Source organism: Phacochoerus africanus, chromosome 6 (genome assembly GCF_016906955.1).
Source record: "Phacochoerus africanus isolate WHEZ1 chromosome 6, ROS_Pafr_v1, whole genome shotgun sequence".
NCBI lineage: Eukaryota > Metazoa > Chordata > Mammalia > Artiodactyla > Suidae > Phacochoerus > Phacochoerus africanus.
The window spans coordinates 105,685,043-105,701,752 of record NC_062549.1 but is presented as its reverse complement, the minus strand read 5'-3'; the positions used below and the strand labels follow the sequence as shown (position 1 = coordinate 105,701,752).

At 46.9% G+C, this 16,710-nt stretch overlaps 1 protein-coding gene across 1 annotated transcript in view; it reads right to left on the bottom strand.

Annotated features, from left to right (window-relative positions):
- Positions 1–257: 257 nt before the first annotated feature.
- The window catches only part of NGF (nerve growth factor), a 50,949-nt gene continuing 34,496 nt past the window's right edge, over positions 258–16,710 (bottom strand). Inside the window, exons 2-3 of the mRNA XM_047784930.1 lie at positions 7,487–7,610; positions 258–1,152 (exon numbers count right to left, since the gene is read on the bottom strand). Of these exons, the coding sequence (XP_047640886.1) occupies positions 415–1,140 (726 nt within the window). The 5' untranslated portion in view covers positions 1,141–1,152; positions 7,487–7,610 and the 3' untranslated portion in view covers positions 258–414. The remainder of the gene's footprint in view (positions 1,153–7,486; positions 7,611–16,710) is intronic.

Genomic DNA, 16,710 nt, shown 5'->3' with positions numbered 1-16,710 from the left:
GCTTTGGCTCTGGAATGCAGAGCAAAGTTGCAATCCCACAGACTTCCCTTCCTAATCACGCCGGGCTTAGGCTAATATCAGAGCCTGGTTAGCCTTCCCTGAAGTGGCAGGGCTGGCTGCGGGCGCTGGGAGGGTGAGGGCTCCAGGAGGGCCTGAGAGGGAGCCGGGCCTGCTGTGGACCCATCTCCCTGCAGCCTCTGTCCCAAGACTGGCAGATGGTCATGCTGGGCAAAATGAGGGAGGGCTGGCACACAGGCTGCTTCCAAAAATTTAATAAATAATGATTTTTAAAACTGTATAAACTATAAATTACCATGCAGTCCTTATAATTTAAAATAATTTACAGGCTGAGGTAGGGAGGGGCGCAGGAGAGTGTGGGTGGGGAGCTGGGGGAGGTGGGGGCTGGCTTGCAGGTCAGGCTCTTCTCCCCGCCTTCCTGCTGAGCACGCACACGCAGGCCGTATCGATTCGGATAAACCGCCAGGCAGCCTGCTTGCCGTCCATGGTCAGCGCCTTGACGAAGGTGTGGGTTGTGGTACAATATGAGTTCCAGTGCTTTGAGTCGATGCCCCGGCACCCGCTGTCCACAGGATTGGGATCCCGGCACTTGGTCTCAAAAAAGTACTGTTTAAACACGCTGTTGTTGATATTCACCTCTCCCAACACCATCACCTCCTTGCCCTTGATGTCCGTGGCAGTGGTCTTGTCCCCCACCCACACGCTGACGCTGTCGCACACCGAGAACTCCCCCCGGTGGAAAACGGGGTGGGATGACGACCGCTTGCTCCTGTGAGTCCTGTTGAAGGAGGCAGCGCCGCTGGCCTCCAAGTCCGGATCCTGAGTGTCTGCGGCCACAGGCGGGGGCTGGGTGCTAAACAGCACTCGGGGTGAACGCAGTCGCCGCTTTTTAAAAAGTTTGGGGTCCACAGTGATGTTGCGGGTCTGCCCTGCCACCCTGGCGGCTATCGCCCCAGCTGGGGCACTGTGGGCTCTGCGGAGGGCTGTGTCAAGGGAATGCTGAAGTTTAGTCCAGTGGGCTTGGGGGATGGCGTGTCCTGCTGGGACATTGCTCTCGGTGTGCGGTTCTGCCTGTATGCCGATCAGAAGAGCTGTGATCAGAGTGTAGAACAACATGGACATTACGCTATGCACCTGGAATGACACAGAAATGAGGGTTATTCCATGGAGTGCTGCAGGTTGGGCAGAGGTAGTTTCTGGGTTCCTCGGAGTTGCCCTCCCAAGAGGATGACGAGGAGGCTTCTCCTGGTGGTGAAGGGCAAGGGAACCGGGAATTGACCGTTCAAACCAGGACACTTCTGAGAGTGAAAGGTGCTGCTACAACAGTTGCACTGGGACACCAGGCTTAAATAGGGCTGGCTCAGACAACCTGTTTGTCCGGGCTCAGACTCCGTATAGGGGGTGGGCCTTTCCGGGAAGGGACAGAGCCCCTGAAATTCTGCCCCATGGTGTGGTATGAGTTCAGCAGTGCTGTTTACAGAACCCCATTGTGTTCTCTACCTACTAGCAAGGCAGCCATGGTCAGGTGATAAGTGTTCACGAGTGTGCACCGGGCTGGCTGGAGGGCGGTTTGATACCTCCCAGCAGTGTCCTGCCCAACAGCTTGGGAAGGGAGAGGGCAGGCTGCTGGGGACTTGTCTTGAAGCCTCAGCACTGAAAACACCCTCTTCAGACAGCAGCACTGGGCCAGCTCTGAGATCTGGTGACTGAAAATCCACAAAGCACTGTTTGGCCAAAACAGTGTACGGCTCTGGGATCACCTCTAGCCGGTCCGTCTATTCAGCCACTCGTGTGCACATATAGATGCAGTACTGATAATGGTTCCTCTTTGCGGGGGTGATGTTTTCAAACACGCTCACTTCTAGTTTCTTGTTAGTCTGGGAGTTAGGTTAGGGTTTATCATCTCTCAATCGCAAATAAGAAAAGTGAGCCACAGAAAATTAACTAAGGGCCTATAGTCGCAAAACTTGGACCAAAAATAGAATCCAAACTTGACCCCTCACTAAGCCAGTCACCCTTCCATCCTTCCTTCCTTACCCCTCTTTCTCTTTCATTTTTAAGTGTGTCTTTTAAAAAAATTATTTAATCTTCTTAGATGAGAATGGGTCGAATGGCATAAATCATCTGTCCCCACAAGGCAGCACAAGCCCCTCTTGAGCATGTGCCAGACAGGGCTCTGCACTGCACTGTACTTGCCCACTAGTGTCCACCTCCAGGTCAACTAGCTGTGAAGTTAGCTCTGTTCTTGAGCTCACTTCCGGTGAGCTCCTGTGTACACCTGTGCACATCTATCACATGTCACCCCCTCTGGGAAGTTTCCCCGATCTTCCTGGTAGGGTTAGAGGTGTCCCCTAGAGAGGGTGTTAAACTTCCGATTTGATCCCTCCCCATTTCTCTCCCCACAGATCATTCTGCTCCTTGCCTACTCTTCTGGGCTGGCATGGGTACCACTGTCTCCTTGAGACCTTCTCAGATGACCCCAGCCACACTTCAGAAGTGTGTGTGTGTGTGTGTTTTCTCTCCCACTAAATCAGTGTAATGAAAAGAACCCTGCACTGGATCTGGGGTTAAGAAACCTTCTTTGGATACCTAACCCCTCAATGTGTTAGCAGAGGAAAGTCACTTCATCTTCCTGAGCACTGATTTCCCCATGGAAAAAGCAGGCAATAAACACTCTTTCACAGGGTTGTTGTTAGGATCGAATAGGTGCTCACATACCTATTTCATTCCAATGTCCTGTGGTCAGGACTTTGTTTTTTTCAGTTATTGCCACTCATTCACTCCTGGAGTGCACTCCAGCCATGTCTCTTCAGAGCACATAGTTTTATGTCTGTCAGGCTTCTTTTCAAGCCTAACGAATCATGCTTGTCTCCCCACTTGCCACAAGGTCCCAGAGGTCAGAGCCTGTCTCATCCACCTGCCCAGCTAGTCACTCCACCCTTTGTCTTCCCTGGCGCTTTGTGCACAACCCTGTCACTTCTCCTCGTGCTGTGAATAGTCATTTAATGCGTCTCTGTCCCTGAGAGCACTTCAGAAGCGGTGCCCTTTGAATTTACCTATTTCTGGGGCCATGTGCAGTGCCAGGCTGGTAGTAAGTCCTCAAAATCGGAGAATGAATGAGATTGTGAATGGGGATGGCCAGAGCAACTCGGCATCTGCCTCCTTCCCACTGTGATGCCTGGTTTTCTCTTGGCTTTTGTGCGCATGACCACATGCTGCATTCCTAATCTGTTTTAAAGTGATGCGTTCTCCCCAGTAATGGGCTTTTATTCAGCTGGAAATAGACAGCTCTTTGGTGAGATACCAAGAATAAAACCAGCAAATTCTTTTCTCTTGGGTTACTTTGAAAAAATGTTTGTGTTTGCTCCAGTTCTCCAGCCAGCCATGAAGAGGAGGCGGTGACACATCTGGCTTTTTGACCATCCCTGGTTCTGCTGGCTAATGGTCTGGCAGATGAATGTCCATTTGATTAGTCAGTTGGCAGCTAATTAAAGCCCTTTTGCTTCTTCTCCTTTTCTTGTTTCACTTCTTTCTGCTTCTCAGTACACATGATCTCTCACCAGGTAGGTGAAGGGAGAATAAATGAAACAGAAATTCATCCTTTTATATTAGTAAACTTAGTCTTTGGATAGGGAAATGAAAAAAAGCCTGCAGTGTAGGGTTTTGATGGTAATAAAGGACACACTGCTCCCTATTTCCCGTTTCCAGAGGTGCCACCTCATTCTACAGTCTCTCTGGTGAGCTCGCCCTCTTCGAAGGGGTCAACTGAAATTTCTGTGCAGTGGATGCCCACGCCAGCATCTCTGCTCCAACACCTCTTTTGAAAGCCAGTTCTGAACCCCCAGCTTTCTGATGGGCAACTCCCCGTGGATGTTGACGTTTTAAATGCAAGACATCCAAAACAAAGATCTTTATCCTCATAATCCTCACTAGGATCACCATCCTTGCCTTCTTCCTCTTTCCTCAACAGCAGCTGCCCCACTGGGGGCCACTAGATGATTCATTAAGTAGTTCCACAGAATCATCTCTTGTGAGCATCTCTCGCCATCCTCCCAAAAGTGTTTCTCTGCATCTTCCTTTTTCATTCCTTCATTCACCAGCTCCAAGCCTCAGTTCATCACTGGAGTCTGCTCTTTCCTCTGTGTCCTTCATCCAGCCCTTTTTGTTCCACTTCAGTAGCATCTCTTGAGACTGTACTTCCTATTCTCGCTTCTGTGTTCCTGGTGCAGGTCATGGAACAACCTCCCAGTGGATGTCCTGGACCATCATTGCTCTTCTTCCAAAGCCTACCATCCCTGGCTGCCCCATTTAACTTCCTAAAGCACTGCTCTGATCACATCACCCTGCTCAAAGGATCCGCTGGCAAGCGCTTGTCTAGTGAGCCACTAGGACTGCTCAGCCTGGCAGACAGACCCTGCCCTTCTTCTACTCCCTTCACATATTTTGCATTCCAGGCAAACAGCTCCTCAAGGCTGTGTTATCCCTAGTCGGGCTTGTTACCGCTGAGCCACAATGGGAACTTCCCCTGTTGGCTTTTAACACCCAACTTAAATGCCACCTCCACTGGGGAGCATTTCCTATTTTCAAAGAGACCACCTCTCTCCCTCCTCCACCTCTAAAAGCCTTTCCTTAATGCTCCCTTAGGGCAGTGTATTCTCCTCTTCTCCCACCTAGAGGGCCAGGTCCCTGGTGGCAGAAGCAAACCCCGTTCATCTTAGTCATGTGCAGGTGACCTAGCTCTTGCAAGGAGCTCCACCTCTAAGAGTCAGTGAGTGCGTGGACAAGTCTTTTTTCTGTGCCGCTTGATTTCTCCATTCAAGTGTTGATGTTTAAGGTATCTTTCAGCTCTGACGCTCTGAGTTTAAGCAATGATCAAGTTTTCTGTTCTGCCTACACAATTGACTACACAAAGTTCTTAAAGTCTAATGCTGCTCTTCAATGCACTGTCCAGGTACCACGTGGTATCTGTGGCCTTTAGTCCCTGTGGAGATTTGCATCATGGAGAAACTGTTTCTCTAAGATTTGAAAATGTTGCAAATATATCTCTCATTTGGGTCTTCGATTAAAAGGTTGTTTTGGTTTTTTTAAAATAAACTGACCTACTCATAATGGTGTGCCCCATAACCTTTTTAAATAAAAAAGTCTTTCTTATCTAAGAAAGAAAGAAAAGATAAGAAAAGAAAAAGTGAGCATGTTTTCTAATCTAGTGATTTAAAACACAAAGCACAGTTTACAAAAGAACATTCTCTCCTTGGTTGATGTGAACCAGGGGAGGAGTTTTATTTATTTATTTTTTTAAAAACAGCCTTTGAAGCCTTTCTACTGAAGAGATGACGGTCCTCACTGGGGCTTCACTAAACAGAGCCCTGTGAGTGGAATGATTAGCTGGGGAAGATGCAATTAGGGGCTTGCATGGAAGAAACATGTTCTGTTTAATGTGTGAATGTTCTGTATTTCTGTTTAATGTGTGAATGTTCTGTATTTGTCCTTCTCCCACCAGAATGGAAGGTGAATGACTAAGAGTGGGGGACCCGTTGGGAGCCTTTTTTCCATCTGCTCATGGTCCACCCAGCTTTCTTGCCCTCTCCCTGGCTGGTGGTACATTCTGTGGCTTTCCAGTAGTTTACACACTCCAGTGCTATGAGAAATTTCCTGTACCAGGTGAACAATTTCACACAGGTTCTGGCCCCCCCTGAACAGGTGATGAAGCTGCTGTGCAGAGCTAAGCAACTGGTCCACCTCCATGGTGCTTGGAGGCCCATCAACTGACCATGCCTTTGGAGGTGCATTGAGAGAGTAAGAGAATCCCTGCCTTAAAGGGAGGGGTGCCGAGAGAGAGCTGTTAGTGATTCTCAAGCTAGAGATTAGATCAGTGAACCAGGGTCACTAAGCGTTAGCAAGAGAGGAAATCCTTGTGGCTGAGGAAATCCAGCCGCCGCCTCCTCCTCCATCTCACTCGCCACATTGCAAACATGGATCAGGAGTCATTTCTTGTTTTACACTTGGCCTCCGCTTGAAATGTAAACTGGCTGCTGTCTTCAGCTGTAAAGACTAGGACACACTTGGGTGTTGGGCCTGCGTGGAATGAGAGAGGAATTCTATGGCCCCTCAGCCTCCCAGGGAGGTATCCCTGAGGCCACAACAGAGAAAGGCATTGACAGAATAAAATCCAGTTCCCTGCTAGCATCTCCCAGGCTGGATTTATTAGGGGGAAGCATGAACCGGAGGCACATCAGAGTTGATCAAGTCCAGAGCTTCAGTGCGTTAGAATCACCTGGAGGCCTTGTTAAACCAGAGGGGGGGGGCACCCCCAGAGTTTCTAATTGTTTCTGGAGTCGGGCCTGAGAATATGCATTTTCCACAAATACTGATGCTGCTGGTTTGGGGACCACAATTTGAGAAACCCTCATCCAGTCCACTCTTTGCACCTGACAGGAGAGAAATGAATCTTAGAGAGGCTCAGAGGCCTGGGGTTGTGCAGCTAGTGAGTGGCAGACTCTGCATGTGGGCGCTTGGCATTGCTCAGCCGCTGCTGCTCCAGAGCAGAGAGGCCTGAGGCTGTACACACACTGTAATTGATGGGTCCTGGGCTGCGTTTACTCGACCACCAACATCAAAACTAAAATTCTATTCAACAGGCGATATTTTACCCTCCTGAAGCCGTAAATCCAGATACCAGGGAACAGTTGACTATTTAATTGTTTTTATATCTTGTTTATCAGGTTTCTAGGCATCATTAAGACTTGATCCCAAAGCACTTAAAATACCCATGGTAGAAATTTGCAGCCAGAAAGCACTAGCAGGTATGGGCACCTGTGGATTTATTATCTACTCCAGAATCCACTGGCCTGAATTCTTAGAAACACATCTTAAAGTGAATGAGCAGAGATCATAATTGCATTATCATTTATTGGGCATAATTGTCCAATAAATTAACCAACACGACCACCCAGCAGGTGGGTCTTATTCTTCCCAATTTATAGAGGGGGAAACAGAGACACAGTAAGAGTAAATAACTTGACCACAGACAGAGGCCTGGTGGAAGTGGAGCTCAGAGCCAGACCTCTGTCTCCACATCTGGAGCTCTCCCCACCCTCACTCCATGGCCAAGGGCATGAAGAGTGGTCACGGACCTTCGCTCTCATGAGGTCACCTGTTCCGACAGACCAGGAGCTGTGTGAAGGGTCTGACCGATGCTGTCTGTCTACTTGAGACCTTGTGTTCTGTTAACCTTAGGGGTGATTCGCTCAGACTCTTGACGTGACCAGGGCCAGCCTGAGTGCTTGGGCGATACCCTCACCAGACGGGCTAGGAGGGTCATGTGTGCTGGGTCACTAGGAGCTACCTGGGCCCCTGCTGACTGGCAGCCTGAGCTGTTGCCCCACCCTCAATCTGGGGTGTCTTTCCAGCCTTCCCGAAAGCTCTAGAACTAGGAACCTTGGTGAGGTAGATGCCCCCAAGCACTTACCTCAGTGTGGCCAGGACAGAAAGCTGCTCCCTTGGAAAAGCCGTTATTGGGCCCGGACACTGCGCTGAGCTTGGGTCCAGCATGCCATCCAGCCCCCTGGACTGCACGACCCCAGGCCAGGACTCTGCGGGAGGAGAGAGCTGGCATTAGATGAGCATTTCGCCACCTTCTCTAGCAGATGGGGAGCTGGGCCCCAAACAGGAGGGGGAAGGGTGTACCAACAGGATGTTCCCCTTTGCCCTCAGGGCTGGGACCTTGCCAGCACCAGGACTGAAGAAGCCAGAGCCCAGCTACCGAAATTGCCAGGGGCCTGACCTCGCACAGACCTGCAGCACTACCTGCCTCTCACTCTTATGCCAGAGCTCTTGGTTTCTGCCTGGACACAGTCAATGGCTGATCTTACGCCCCATGTAGGTGCTTCTCGTCCCACTTCAGAGTCCAGCTCCAGCAGGTCCCCAATCCAGCATCAATATGGAATTATTCTGTAAATTATACATGTGGACATAGCAGACCCGACTCTGGACCAGTATAACTAAGGTAAATCATACAGAAGAAAAAGTCCTGACAACTGAGAATAAGATGGTACTTTGATGAAAATCTAGAATGACTCATGGTGGCCAACAAGACACTTGCTAGATAACAGAGAGCTTTTACAGAATTGGGATGTGAATCTCAGAGAACTATGCCAAAAGTCACGTTTTAGGAATCAGGAACTAAGGAGCTGATGCAATGAGAAAAAAAATCTGTTCAAATTTTGGTTGTATTCCCTAGAAGCAATGGTAGGTTTTTATTCTCCTTTTACTTCTATAAACCTTGTATATGGAGATGCTTCATTCACTCATTCAACAACATTTTCTGAGCACATATTTCTAATGTGTGCCAAGTACTATTCTAGGTACTAGGGATCCAGCAGTGTATAAGACTGACAAGATCTCTCCTCACAGGAAGTTTATGGACTTGTGTAAATACACAGCATATCTTCAGATTCTTTACATTGCCTGAAGATAAGCAGGGGATGATGACGGTGGGTGATTGCAGGGTGTAGTGAGGCGCCATGTAGACAGGGTGCCCAGTGGAGAGTTCTCTGAGGACGTGCCCTTCAAGTTGAGATTTGAAGGATGAGAAGGAATAAGAGAAGGCAGAAGGAATGGCAAGTGCAAACCTCCTCAGGTAGAAACAAGTCGAAGATGCTGAGCATGCAGGAAAGAGACCTTGAAATGAGGTGGTGAGGTGGAAAGATGTAGGGAGGAACTGTGTGTGCAGGAATATCATGAGGAACTATGGACAAAGAAAGGGGAGTGGAAGGCATTAAGCTGGAGGGTGACAGGACATTTTTTTATGAATGAATTCACTGTTATGTCTATTGCAGAGCTTGTTATAGGGTAGGGTAGCTCCTCCCTCCAAAAAAGTTCTAGAATAACATCTTTATTCTTCCTGTCTATACCCCCTTTCTCCACCATGTCTTTTCCTAGTATGGATCCCTCCTCTTCTTCCTGTGATACTCACTCTCATCTTGTGCTACAGGAGCAGATGTCAGTGCAGCCACCATGGCCCCCAAGTCCCTGATCACACAGAAGGGCTGGAGGACAAGGAAGTAGAAGGGGTCTGGAGTGGTCTTCTTGCTGCTAGAAATCATGACATTAAGGACTGGGATGTTAGCATTCGTCTTTCTGACCTCTGCTCAAAATACCCTTTTGCTTCAGACATACCGGAAAAACCTTCCAATACTCAATTGGCATTCAGGCTTAGAGATGAACACTTACTCAAATACCCTTAAAGAGTTAGATTCTGTAGAAAAGCCCATTTTGACCCTCCCTCAGGGTTGGATTGAGCATAGGAGGTGGGGGATGGCAGGTCCCCCATGGTAGGAGGTGGGCATTCCGGGGTCTGGTTGCATCACTCTTGGGAAGAGGATCTGATCAGGTCCACAGGCCCTTTAGCTGGGTATTTGGCTAAACCCAACTGATTGCTAGACTGGAGCCTGCAGAGCTGTGTCCTGGTCCAGTTAACTCTCATTCATGGGTAAGTCGCTGAGTATCTTTAAGCATCTCTGAACCTCCCTCTCCACAGGATGAGGAACTGGCATGATGACAGCTGAAGTCCCTTCCAGCTCTGCTTGCCCGTGATTCTATGAGTGTTTATGTTTCCTAGGCTATATCCCTACTGAGTGCTTAAGGAATGCTTTCCCTGGTCTAAATACCAGAATTCATTTATTTCATTAATAAAATCTAAACTTACAGGTGCTGCACTGGCCAGTGCTAGATGCTGAGGACACAAAAAAAGAAAAAGACATAACACAACTTCCAAAAGTAGATAAGCTAGAGGTGAGGAAAGCAAACACATGAACAACATTTAAAATACAATGAAAAGCAAAGAGGGGGGTAGTTCCCATCGTGGCACAGTGGAAACGAATCTGGCTAGGAACCATGATGTTGTGGGTTCGATCCCTGGCCTCACTCAGTGGGTTAAGGATCTGGCATTGCTGTGAGCTGTGGTTGCAGACGAAACTCGGATCCTGCGTTGCTGCCTCTGTGGTGTAGGCCAGCAGCTGTAGCTCCAATTCAGCCCCTAGCCTGGGAACTTCCATGTGCCATGGGTGCAGCCCTAAAATGACAAAAGACCAATAATAATAATAAAGTACAATGTGTTAAGTATGATGACTATCTGACATGGCATGGAAGACATAGTGGAGGGAGGAATTATTTTTACCTGGCCAGATTAGCCAGAGACATATATGTTACTTCATAGAGGAAGTAACACTGAGTAGGTTTCTTAAGGATGAATAGGAGTGCATTAGGGAAGAAGGGAAGGAAAGGCATCCCAGAGCCCCAGAGTTCATGAACTGGCTAGAGCTACGACATGGCCTAAGTGGAGGTCTTGGGGGAGAGTGAGAGGAGTGTGTGATGGGCCTTACACAGAAGCAGGTACTTAAGGGTTGGCAGGGCTCACTACTGTGACCTCCTGCTGACTGTACTTTCCTGTGTGACATAAAAAGCCTCCACTTTAACCTATAGAACAACCAGAGAAGTGACTCTCTTTGAAAATATTGTATATATTCCACTATAAGCAAGGATGGCCTCCATCCAACTGATTAGAAGGCGAGAGAAGGTTGATCTAAACCAAACATTCTACAACTCCTAGGCAGATCTGCCTTCTTGGGGGATCAGCTCTAGACCAACCACAGTAGGTTCCCTGGCCGTTTATATGCAACCTCTGGGCCAAGCCACCTTTGCATGCAGGAACCCCTGCCACCCACATCTAGATGCCTGATTGCAGTATTCAAGACCCTGTCTTGCATCTCCTATGCCTTTGGCCTCCTCTTGTTCAGTGTAGGTATAGGTAATTTGCAACTGGAGAGAGCGATTTCCTGTCCAGAATACTGAAACACTAAGTGATTTTCCTAGGTTTGTTGTCATTTTGTTTAGTTTCATGCCAGTGAAGGCTGGGACTCTAAAATTAATTCCAGTTTAAATATTACCAATTTTTAATGCAAAGATATTAGGAACAAACAACCCAAATGCCTATTTTTAAAACCCTGTCTGTTCTCATGCAGTAATCACTTAATCAGACAGCTTTCACACTTTTATAAATGCATGGAAATAAATCCTAGCTCATCTCAGGACCATGTTCTCTTCCTTCTTATAAGGGCATAAAGGAAGAGTATTATTGAAGTCCGGTGTACCCCTTCTAGACTCAGACAACACTGGCCCGTTCTGGGTCTCAGGCATGTTTCTCAAAGTGAGGTCTATTGTAGTATTAGAACTATCTCAGAGCTTGTTAGAAATGCAAAGTCTTAGGCTCTACCATAGGTCTAGCAATGCTGAGTGAAACCCCAAAATCTGAGTTTTAACAACCTTTCTGATGCAGACCTGAGTTTGAGAAGCACTGTTTTGGAGGGTCCCACTCTGGCTCCCTCCTCCAACTGCAGCCTCCCCCTGGGTTGAGGGATCCAGGACTGCGAGGAGTGACAACCCAGAGTCAGCCTACTGCAGTGGGCTGCCTGCTCAACTTTAACTTTCCATATTACAGTCAACATTATGTCTAGTCTATGCTTCAGAGCCTGGACCAAACAGCCTTGAGTCAGCTAAAGCTAAAGTTTCTTCTGCAGCCCCTCTGAGGTTAAGCCTGTTTGTACGGCCCTTTCCCTTGACACTTGTCTCAGCATCTCCTTTACTTTCATAAGGTCTCAATGATGTTTTGGTCAGTTTCAAAGTACGGACTCCCAAGATGACCATAAAGAAAAGCCAGGGCTGAGAATCACAGGTGTGCAGGATGAATGGAAACTTGACACTGGTTTTGATAAGCTAGCAATTAAGAAAAACCTAATTAATTAAGAAATTAATGTAACTCATAAAATATAAAGTGCAGGTGTGGTCAACCAGAAGGTGAGAGAATATAGCTTGAAGATTCTCTGGGGGATATTGTCCCTGTCTCCCCTGTCCGACAGCCCCCCACCCCAATTATTTAGGTATGATTGACATTTGTGAATTGGAAGGTTTTCTTTTTACTCTTTGTGTGCCACTTAAGATATTCTTTGGTGTTTCAGCTAAGGTTAGCTTATTATTAAGCCCAGGGATTATTTGCTGATGTTTTTGATATCAAAAATTGGGGGAATGCCTGACCAAAAACACTTTTTGGATCACTTCTCACATGTGCATGGGACATAATGGCTGGTCCTAAGAGCAGCTTGCCTCACATCAAAGATGCTAGAGCAGCTGGTGGGGTCTGCAGCCTCCTTGCTCCTACACTCCACCTGCTGGAATTCTGTGAGTTGGGAAAACTCACCAAGGAGGCTGGGCATTAAGAACATGTTGTTGAGGGCAGAATAATAATTGGTAATGGTGTTGCCATGATTTTCATTGCTGTAACTGTTCCCCTTAATTCTCCCCTCTTTCTTTTAGTTCTTACTCTGAGCCTATACACAAAGAAAATTTGAAATCCTTTGCATTGAAAGTCTGTTTTCCTAATTTTTAGCCTAATCAGACTTTTCTAGTATGGAACATGACCATGAGGTTTGCTGACTAGGAGCTCTATTTTTTTTTTGGGGGGGGGGGATTCAGTTTTGGCCATATCGAGATGATTTGGCATGTGTTAACTATTTAGTGGTTTTGGCACACCCGATAGGAAAATAGTGCATCTGGCAACAAGGACTTAGGAAGACATTAAGGTTCAGCAAAACCGTTCTTTTTTTTTGACTGAAAGTTTCGATGCTGACAATTATAAAGTGCCTTGCTTCTTTCCCCTAAAAGAGAAACAGTCCTGTGGCTCTATTGGAGTTTCTGGGATAAATTACCATCCTTCCTAGCATTTCCACAGAGAGTCAGGCAGCCCAAAGAAGAAACTATCAGAGTGGGTTGACCTTGAGTTTCAGAATCAAGAGCTTTTGCTGTGAATGTGTGTGACGGGCCACAGTCTTCATGGTGTTTACCCGACTGGATTTGTGAGCCGTGGATTCACGATCTGTGCAATGCCGACGCCACAGAGAGGTTTTCGTAACATGGGTAATTACACCGACATGAATGTGGTAGAAGATAAGACATCTAAACACACAGCAGCTTCCCATTATGGAGTTGAGGGCAGTACATTTTTGCAAGAATGTGCTACTAAATAACAGTCCTTGTAGTATAGCCCATCAGCTTTGTAATACTAATGATACATCTATAATCTACATTGGAGTTCCAAAAACAATCCAATAGTTTTTCAGACTTCTCTGCAACCCTAAGAAAACATCGCCTCAGTTCCAACTGGCTGGTCCTTAAACCACAAGAAAAAGATCCATTTCAGCTCTGCATTGGGCCCTTCCCGGCTGCCATTCCCATACTTGGGACTAAGAACAGACAGAAGTACTGGGGAAAAGGGGACTCACAGCTTGGTTGGAATCAAAGTTTACCTCCAATAATACCGGTGCCTACTGAAGCCTCCAGCCCACCGTAGACTGAGGTGACCACCTGGGATGGAATACATGAACGAAAACAAAATGCTGCCAGTAAATGCTAACTCCGATTCAAGGCTTTCTTCTATTTGCTTTATAGGATTAAATGTCCTCAGCTGTTCTTGAACTAGCCTTTTCCTCTCAGTGTGTGGTATATTTTCCCAGCAGCAGGTCAAGCAATGTTACAACACATACATCTGTAATGCAATTCAGATGTAACTTCAGAAATTAAGACAAGCTAAAGATCCATAGCCCGGAAAAAGACCTGGGAAAAATCCTGGCTAAACAGACACCCAGTGTTCTAGGACTTTTAAAAAGGCAGGCAGTTCCTCATTCAATTAAAGAGGGGTAGGGGACAAGTATGGGGATCGAATGTAAAGATCCCATTAAAAGGCCACCCTTACCCACTAAAGTGTCTGTGAGATGATGACACTGTTTCTGTTTGAGCAGCTGGACTTCAATTTCAATGCAAAACCGCGCCCCAACCACCCTGCATGCAAGAAAACATGGATCACACGTAGCCAGCACCAGACACATCCTGGGGACACTGAGTCCCAAGGGCATGTCAGACGCCATCCCACTCCACACCCCCTGAGTGACAGCCCCCCTGCTCTTCTACGCTGACATTTCCTGGCTTGTCTGCTGACTTCACACCCAGAAAATCTGACTCAAGACATTAAAGAGATAACTCAGCCTAACTTGGCCCAGGCATGTAGCGCATGCAAATCCTAGGTAACCCGAGGCTAAGATAAGAGCTGGAAATGAGGAATTTATTTCCATGTGTGTGTGTTTCAGGGGGGACTTTAGGCTGCTTTAGCTGCTTCCTGTGTGTGGCTTTAACTATCCCAGCCCCAAGTGGGCACCGTATCATATACGCCTGATGGGGAATGTCACAATATCATTGGGCTGGTTAACTGGAATGAGGGACTATTTGACGGGCATTTATTTAAAAGCTTACTTTAAGGAGCTTCACCTAAGCTCCTCCATTAACTCAGGAGAAAGGTCAGGGGAGATGAAAACTGCTGTCCTCCTGAAAGTCACTCAATTCTCATACAATTATGTTTCAGAACATTCTCAATCTTCTAGTGTTTCTTCTTTTAGGCTTTATTTGACCATGATATCATGGACAAAAGCAAAAGTCTGCACTGGGGAGCTAATAGGAGACCCACAGAGTGCATAGTATCCAGGGACCCAGAACATTATGGGTGATTAGAAGTTCCAAAGTTGGGGGCAGACAATTTTCCCCACTTGGTCATCACACACACACACACACACACACACACACACACACACACACAGAAAGAGAGAGACAGACAGCAGGCTCTCAGCCACTCATCCTGTTGCTTCGAAAGGGGTAAGTTTAGACGTTTAAGGTTCAAAGAAATAGAAACTATTTATTTTAGAATCTCAGTTGTTGTTTTATGGAAATATAGGCCATTAGAGCTGTAAAGAGAAGCCCACTAGTAAGTCAGCACTTCCCTTGACTGCCTGGTCAACCAAGGCCTTGAGGCTTGGGGCTGCTTGCTTTTCAGCCCCACCACTTAGCAGCTGTGTGACCTTTAGCGAGTGACTTAACCTCTCTGCACCTCGGTGTCTCCTCTCAAAAGTTGAAATAATTATACCTTCCACCTTGGGTTGTTAAGAGGCTTAAATAGATAAGCATTTAGCCCAGTGCCTGGCACCTAGCTGGTGCCAAGTAAATGTTAGCTATTCTTATTCATACCATTAAAAACATCCAGCTATAATCAGGCAGGGGGTTTCTGGCAGGCTGGGTGCAGAACAGAAAGCGATGCTCCCTGTCCATCCCATGTCCCCATCTGTCTGGCCCTGTCAGGAAGAAATCCTATTTGTGTCACAGCCGTTGTTTCTGTTCTGATCTTTTTGGAATGGCTGGCCAGGCACATGCTCAGTAGCCCCGTCTGAGGAAGCATAGAACATAGTCTGCAGCTGCAGGACGATTATCTGCAATCATTTGCTGACAAAGATGCTGAGTAACGAACTGAGACATTTGTTTTTGAAACGATCCGCTTTCTTCAGCCTTGTTGCAGTCAGAGGCAGGAAGCTGCTCCAGCTATAACTAAAAATTGCCAGGCCCTGTAGAGTTAATAGCATCTTTGCTTAGGGTGATTGTTGCCTTACAGGAAAAGATGATCATAAGAATAATACAGCACAGAGGTATCTTCACCGTCAAATTTATGCTGTTATCCAGGGACTGGGGACAAATGAAGGCATTTGCTGGATCATTCCTGAGGGTCTTGGGTGTTTGTTTTCTCCATGGGACTATCCCAGAGTAGGCACTTAATGAATGTTTATTGAACAGAATTGAAAACTCTTCTCACAGCTGCACCGGTTTATTCAAAGTAAATCATTATTTTATATTATATGGGTAAATAACAAGTGGTCCTAATTTATATTCCTGGATCATTTGGTAAGCCCTTCTTTCACTTTGGCAATGCAGTATTTTATTTAAGCAGCATACCCCATGGTTGGGCTGACAGGTGCACTGCTGAGGAACTAAGTATCTTAGCTCTCAGCAGATCTTCATTCCACCTTCATTCCAAACACTAAAAAGCATATACAGGTGCTGGGCAAAACAAACTCCTTACTTCCAGCTTGCCTAATTTTCTTGTCCAGAATTTCTTTGGAGAAAGCTATGCTCAGATCCAGCCGCTGGTTATGTTGTGCAATCCACTGGGATGGCAATCACCTCATTGTTTAGTTACAACCCATGAAAAGATGAAAAAAAGAAAGAAAAAAGCAGAGCACACACATACAGAATGAGGGTGGAGGCTGCACAATGATAATGAAAACCATTTGTTAGCATTTCACTCCTTGCTTTGTGAATCAGCCGAGTTCCTGGCATGAGGCCTCTGTCTATGAAAGGGAGCTGCACCTCCAAGGCCTTCCAGGGACTCATCCTGCCATGTCCAGTCTGGAGTGTCACCCTTTGTCCCCAGGAAGTTGAGTGCTTGACTGGCTGCCCAGCTCCCACTGGGCCACAGCCTCCAGGCCTGGCTCCAGCCCTCATCTTCTGTTCCACGGCACCTACCCATCCGTGTGATGACTGTGTGTGGCCTCAGTGACTTTTAAGCTTTGCCTAAACCAGATTTGATTCACTTTGTGGGGCTCTTCCCTTTGCCTGCATGGCATCCACCCATCTATGTCCAGGACTTGTGGCCCCAGCTTTCTTTTTACCTGTTTCTTCTTTTCATAGATCTGATTTCTCTATTTCCAAAATATAGATTCAAAACATTTTTTAGGATAAAGGACAAAAATAAATAAAAAGTAAAGA